The sequence below is a fragment of the Rhagoletis pomonella genome, unplaced genomic scaffold, assembly GCF_013731165.1.
Source record: "Rhagoletis pomonella isolate Grant_MI unplaced genomic scaffold, Rhpom_1.0 Rhpom_scaffold_00003, whole genome shotgun sequence".
NCBI classification, from domain to species: Eukaryota; Metazoa; Arthropoda; class Insecta; order Diptera; family Tephritidae; genus Rhagoletis; species Rhagoletis pomonella.
Genome location: NW_023458557.1, coordinates 15,182,500 through 15,189,757, shown reverse-complemented (window position 1 = coordinate 15,189,757; position 7,258 = coordinate 15,182,500). Strand labels below are relative to the sequence as shown.

The following is a 7,258-nucleotide window of genomic DNA, read 5'->3' as shown; positions in this document are numbered from 1 at the left end:
CAAAAATACGTCGATGTTTTTCTTTGATTCGATGCATCGAAATGTGCATCGATATTTTTCGATGCATCGAAGGGCATACCTCGATGCATCGATTTGCATAGGGCTCATTTCACGGTGACGGGTGTGACATTTCAACTCACATTTTAAGGGTTAATTCTTAAACTGTAATACTAAATTCTTTAAAACGAGTATTTTGTAATAGGATTCCGAGATATACATAATGCCTGGAATAAAAATTCCAAAAACAATTTAATCCGAACGAGTTATCTGAATTTTAGTCACTGTGACGGGTGTGACGAGCACGCAAACCAAATTAACTACTCCTTACTTGCATCAGAGTTTTTCTGCTAATAATGTCTTCTGCTTATGGTTTTAAATATGTAGTTCGTTGTATAGTTAAATAAACATTCTCAACATTTACGCCAAAGTTGCTTGCCGCTTTGTGACGGGTGTGACAAGTTGAGCATGAATACATAAATACACATTATTAGACAACTAAGCTAACTTTATTTCTCAAAAAATCGGATTTTACGAACACATATAAGATTCTGCCACCTAAAGACGGGATAATCCTTGATCGGACTCTTCTTCTCCATTGTATGTTTAGTAATTGTAAAGTACCTTATTTTTAAACAGTATGAGGCTATTACCTGTCAAACCGAGGCCGTTACCTGAAAAAACCGTGCCCTGACAAGCGAAGTAATGATATATTTTTATCCGTGACAGCATAGCTTAAGTTTTCCCATCGCTCGAGCAACATATCTCTATGATTAGCTTTATCATCGCTGATCACAAACAGATATACGACACATTTCAGATTAGCTGATAAGTAACGGTAGCAGTCCCTGGCCGAATTTATTGAAGTTTGTCAAACTTTAAATTGTGACGGGTGTGACATGTGACGGGCGTGACCAACATAATCGGTCCTTTTTCGAAAATAAAAGCATATAAATACTTAAAAGCAATTCGCACATATTTCCCTGTATCATAGCGTTATTTTCGTCAGCTTTTTTACACTGTCCAAGATGTGTTTTCCCTCAAAAAGTAACTATTTTGTGTATCTTGTGACGGGCGTGACATTAAAATATGCTTTGCTTCAATATATAATAAAATATTTAGCACTTGCCCGAAAAATTTGAAAATTACGCCGTTACAATGCTAACGAATTTGTCTCTCCACTGACGGTTTAAACAATGCAAAAAAGGTAATAGACTACGAAAATCAGTATTGTAAATTTTGAAAAAAATTAACCTCTCATATGGGTTTGTAAATGGTACAACCTAAAGTAAAAAAATATCTGATTTTGAGATAAATTTCAGAATTTTGGCTTTCAGTCTTGAAAGTTAGATTTATTTACTCTTACTTACTAGAAATAATACAGTCATATTCTCTAGTTTATTTTCGTTTCATTCGGTATCGATTACCGTAGAATGAGCCATAGCATTTTTCAGATAATGTTTCACAACAAAATATGTTATTAGCAAAATTGTAGAAAATTTGAAATAAATAACTGAAACTGAGCTAATTATGTTTCTAACGGAACTTCTTGCAGCCATTTAAAGTTTTTGGCCAAAGTCACTTCTTTTTTTTTGAACAATGAAAAACTGGAATGACGATTCAATGTACATCGATACATCGGTGCATCGATGCATCGACTATTTATACGTCGAGTGGAAAATTTTCGATGCATCGAAGCAAAACATCGATATTTTCGATGCATCGATGTTTTTCCGGCATCCCTACATAACACTAAGACCTCTTCGGTAGCAGATATTTCAATCAGTCTTTCGAAAGGCAGTAAAGAGCTTTAAAGATAGTTGCCAGATTTGTCTTTCGAAAGACTGTGGTGAGTTGAAAGACAGTTGCCAGAATTGCCCTCTTAAACTCAGAAGCATTAAGACCATATTGCATTTAAAGAAAGCATTATTTACATTCTATGCCGAAGGGAACGATAAATTGTAATAATTTTGTCCCCCTCTGTCAGCCATTTCTTTTTTTCTAGTTTTTCGTCCCGTCTTTTTTCTCTTTCTCAATAGTCAATAAACAGTGAATTGCAACTATTAAGATTAAATGTTAATATGGTATCTAACACTGAAATATACCCAGTAGGTTGTTGTGTTGGAATAAATAAATAAATTAAAATATAATAAATAAAACATCCGATTTCAAGTTGTTTTTTGGAATTTGATGTATTATAGCTCACACCTACATACCTATGGATCTATGAAAATTGTACTCATGTAAAGAATATTTTTGTTTTCTTGTAAAAAACTTACCAGGCGCGGGCTGGGATGGATAGGATGGTTTTTTCATCCACTCGTAATACTGTGCCTTTACTGGAGAAGGGTGATGATTGTAAGTGGTACTAGCTATACTGTTATTATTAATGCTGTTTGATGGGCGATGTGATGACGCCGTCGTTAAGGAAATTTCAGGACTGGGGACATTACTCCCTGTTATACCTAAGGAAGGTGATGGTAAACTTTCGGCAACATGATGCTCACTAATGCCTCGTCTAGATTCGCTTACTGATGTAATTTCACTCGTAGGAGGACCAGTCGAAGTAGTACTACGACCTGAACTGGTTGTGCTATTACCAACAACAGAGGCGTCATTCGATTCATTGATAAGCTGTTGCACATTGGGAACATTTTGCAACAAGCTTTCGGTATTTGATAGGGGAGAATGCCATTCCGTAGCAGAACTGCCGGTTGGATGAAACATGTGGTGCGTATTATAGTAAACTTGATGACTATGTGATGATTCCATCTCGTTTAGTAGTTGATGATTTGGGGGTGTAGGATAGCTTGCAGTCCATTGCCAAGGTTGTGTGGGGGGATAGTTCAAATTACTAGCAGTATGCTTCTGAGAATAAGGGAGGGGGTTGTAATAAGATACCATATTGCTTTTTAAAAGATATTTGAAACTGCTTAGTTATTTTTAAATAATGCAAACATATATTTCAACTTCAAGAAATGCATGGACTTTTTTCCGTTTTAAGTCAGTTCTTAATTGTAGTTTTAAACACAAATATTTTCCTATATGTAGAAAAAAAGTAACATAGATTAGATATTTCTTCTGAAACACACTTGCATCTTTGACACGTTTTAATAACACGAAGTCGGAATATAAACAGTAAAAAACGCATAAAAAACGGTTATAATTTTTTTTTTGTAATTCGGAAATGTACATGCACTATTGATGAGTGCTAAAACCGTTGACGCGCCAACTTCTTGGAAGCTTAAATAAAGTAAACTGTTTAATGCAATGGAGTAGCACATGTTTTCCATTGACTGGCCTAATAATTCAGCTGCCATTTTCAATTTAATTTACGTAAATCTGCCATTCGATTGTAGTCAACTTCCAATGGAAACGAAGCTGCATTAAAATTTGCTATCACAATCCCATATTCACGCAGAACAACCGTCCATATAAGCTAGTTCTGTTTCTTTCTTAATACCCAAATAACAGGTTTTGTTATACCGCTGACCTCCTCCCTTACACTAGCTGAATTTCAATTGGTTCTTTAAGGCCACACCCTTATGTAATTCGACTTGCTATTGGATAAATTTCAGAATAGTAAATAACGATGTAGAAACATATATATGCCTATGCATATACATGCTTACGAGCTTTTGTTTAGTATTTAATGCGTTCATTGGTGTAGTACGTACATACATTCGCACACGTTCTTCTAAAGCGTATTAACTCGAAATTTCCCGTTTGTCAGAAAACTAAAAAAATATTTCCAAGCAAATGTTAATGATATGGGGAAGGGAGACCTTACTTTTGATTTTTTCAACAAATTATAAAAAAATTGCTGGATGGCAAATATGTATAAAGTCGGTGAACATTTTTAGCCCACAATATCAAAAATTTCAAATTTTGCATTAATAGGCATTTGAGGAACGTATATTGCAGAACATACACTTCTAGTCACGCAAACCTTAACAGCACTTTTTTACAAATATGAGGTAGAATTTTGCAATTAATCAAAAATTTTTTTTTTTAATATTTGTTTATTTAATTTGATATACACATATAAGGTATAGTCTTTTACAGTGTCATATTTCATAGCAATTACTTAGTAATAAATGTTTGGTAGCTTAAAGAGTACATGTCTGTGTTCGTATGGAATAGTAGCTTATGTCTAAAGTTGGCTTTAGTATAGGGCTGCCAGTCGTCCTGGTTTTCCAGGATTTGTCCTGATTTAGACAAATTGTCCTGGTGTCCTGGTCCACACCTAAACTGTTCTGGTTTTTTAATGAAGGTCAATGCAGACACTCCTCTAATTTTTAGCAGATTTTTGCTATGAAAAAAGGGTTAAGTTTTCTGCCATTAGTAGTCGAAAATTGATAACGAAAAGTTTTTTCTAACATGTTGAATATCTGGTCTTAATTTTTTTTTCAGGCACATGCCGAAAAAGTGCAAGTTTTGAGCAGGTAAACGGCTGAGGGGCATACACAAGTACTGCACTGAAAATAAAATATGCGTAAATATAACGAAAACTTGCGTACATCTTACGAAAATTTTCGTCATTTTGACGAAAGTTTTCGTTGATTGGACAAAACCGTTTTCGTACATACTACGAAAATGTGAGACATCAGATCTTAAGTACATTTTACGAACGAATTTCGTACTATTTACTAAAGAATTTCGTGCTATTTCTTTATTTTTTACGAAATTTTTGTAAAATGCACAAAAATAATTCGTATATTTAACGAAATTATTTTCCTAAAATCTGCGGTTGTTTCGTAGAATTTGCAATTGCTTTCATTGGCCACACTGTAAAAAACATAGTACGAATTATAACACAACACTTTTATTGTGTTTTTATACCCGAGCGCACTTGTGCACAAGGGTATTATAACTTTGTTCACATAACGGTTGTTTGTAACAGACAAAACGAATCGAGATAGATATAGACAAATGTATACATAAATGATCAGAATGAAAAGAGAAATCGATTAAGCGGTGACTGTCTGTCTGTCCGTCCGTCCGTCCGTCCGTCCGTCTGTGCACACGATAACTCGAGTAAAAATTGAGACATCTTAACGAAACTTGGTATGTGCACTTCTTTCATGCGTAGGACGGATGGTATTGAAAATGGGCGAAATCGGACAATAACCACGCCTACCTCCCATATAACGGTAATTTTCCGAAATACGAAAACTGCGATATTTTAGTAACTACTGAAGATTATTCACTCAAAATTGATATTTACAATAACCTTTAGACGGAAAATAAGAATATTGTACATTTTTGGAAAATGGGCGTAGCCACGCCCACTTATGGATACATGTGTATATCTTGGTAATCTCTGCACCAATTTCTTCCAAACTTGGCACAGTTGTTAGTCTTGCTACAGCATACCAAATGGGCGAAAATTTTTAAAATCGGACTATAACCACGCCTACCTCCCATATAACGGTAATTTGGAGAAATACGAATTCTTCGATAAATCAACAAATATTAAAGCTAATTTACTCAAAATTTATGCTTGCAACAATTCTTTGCCAAGAAATACGTTTATGACAAAAATTTGGAAAATGGGCGTAGCACCGCCCACTTATGATCACATATATGTATCTCGGTAACCGTTCTACCAATTTGTACCAAACTCGGTATGATTATTGTGCTTGCCACATAGAAGCAAAACGTTGAAAATTATTGGAACCAGATTCATATTACGACCACTTTTCATATAACGGCAAATTTCAGAAATGCTAATTTACTCAAAACTGATACACACCGGCTTACCATGTAGCGGTACCTGCGCCGGGTATTTAATGTTCGGCTCCGCCCGAACTTAGACTTTCTTACTTGTTATCCTTCATTTTAAGCGTTTTTAAAAATATTTAAACATTAAACATTATAGTATTTCTATGTGGAGGTACTTGACAGATTCGCAGCTTCTTCGATGTTTGTTTCCTTGATGACTACAAATTAAAGGAAAATTATAGGGCGGCAAGTTTCAGTGAAAAATCGTCTATGTATGTACTTACTTAAAAATTCATTAAGTGGTGTGTCTGTTCCTGGCTTGGGCTTGCCGTTGATAGGTAACTGATGAAATTGCCTATTTTTATCCAGCAAAACCATTTTAAAACATTAAAAATTATATAATACCCCTCACAGCAGCCAACCAGTAATTTCGCAATGAAACGGGGTACATAAAAATATGGTGAAATATTAAACTGCCGGTAATTTAGTATATTGTACGAAAATATTCGTCTGTTGTACGAATTAAAAAAAATGTTTCTGCGTTTGTTCTATGTACGAAAGTATTAAGTAAATTATACGAATACAGAATTGTAGATTTCATATATTTTGAAACCACATGTAAATATTACGAATGCCTTCGTATGATATACAAAATTATTCGTACAGAAATTTGTTCAGTAATTTACGAATGTGTTTCGTAAAATAAACGTAAGATTTCGTAAATTGTACTGAAAAAATGCCTTACGAAAGTCCATTCGTTATATTTACGAATGGTTCGTAAAGTCTTGTTTCGTTGTGAAAAATGCGTTCGTAATATGAACGTAAGTTTCGTACATTGTACAAAAACCAAGACTACGAAAGTTTTTCGTAGCACTTTTACGAAATTTTATTTTCAGTGTGCTCAGTAGATAATTAAGGAGCCTTTCTGAAAGTTATTCTTTTCTCCTTAATTTTTTGGGCTTCAGCCTTCGCTACTCAAAAAAGAGCTTTCAGAAGGGCTTTTGCAGGGCGCCTTTTGAAGAAGTTCTTTGAAAGTTTTTCGTAATTCATAAAACCCATACTTTTTTAAGGAATCTATTTAAGGTTCATATCAAATGGTTTTATGTAGACTTAAAATGCTTATTGAATCTTATTTGTAATGCTAGGTAATAAAAACATATATTTAGTATATTCCCGTAAATTTTAAATAGGAAACACCTTTGTAGGAAGCATGCAGGGAAGCACGTTTTTCAGTCCTTGTTGCGTCAGTCTTTCAGAATGGTTTCACTTAAGACATAATACCTAAATTATCTTCAGGTTATGCATATTCAAAATTGCAAAAAGGATCATGAAGCGCGTTGGAGGATATGCGGAAATTTGGTAAGAGTGGTAAGGCCAAGACCACGTTAAAGGCGCCGCTTTTCCAATTTACGTCACCGTCACGAGAAATTTGTCCTTTTATAAAAACAAAATTCAGAACTTGAGCGTTTCACACACACAAAACTATGTACATCTAATATATAAAAATCTCGTGTCACGGTGTTAGTGGTCGAACTCC

General features: G+C 34.5%; 1 protein-coding gene across 1 annotated transcript; it reads right to left on the bottom strand.

Moving 5' to 3' along the window:
• Positions 1–2,213: 2,213 nt before the first annotated feature.
• LOC118736059 (homeotic protein caudal) lies at positions 2,214–2,901 on the bottom strand. Its single transcript, XM_036466166.1, has 2 exons — positions 2,277–2,901; positions 2,214–2,221 (listed from the first exon to the last, which is right to left on the bottom strand). The coding sequence occupies exons 1-2, from the start codon at positions 2,899–2,901 to the stop codon at positions 2,214–2,216; spliced, it is 633 nt and encodes a 210-aa protein (XP_036322059.1).
• Positions 2,902–7,258: the final 4,357 nt, after the last annotated feature.

What these genes read in the sequence shown, in the direction of transcription:
- LOC118736059 (XM_036466166.1), bottom strand. Translation starts at nt 2,901, where the DNA reads ATGGTATCTTATTACAACCCCCTCCCTTATTCTCAGAAGCATACTGCT.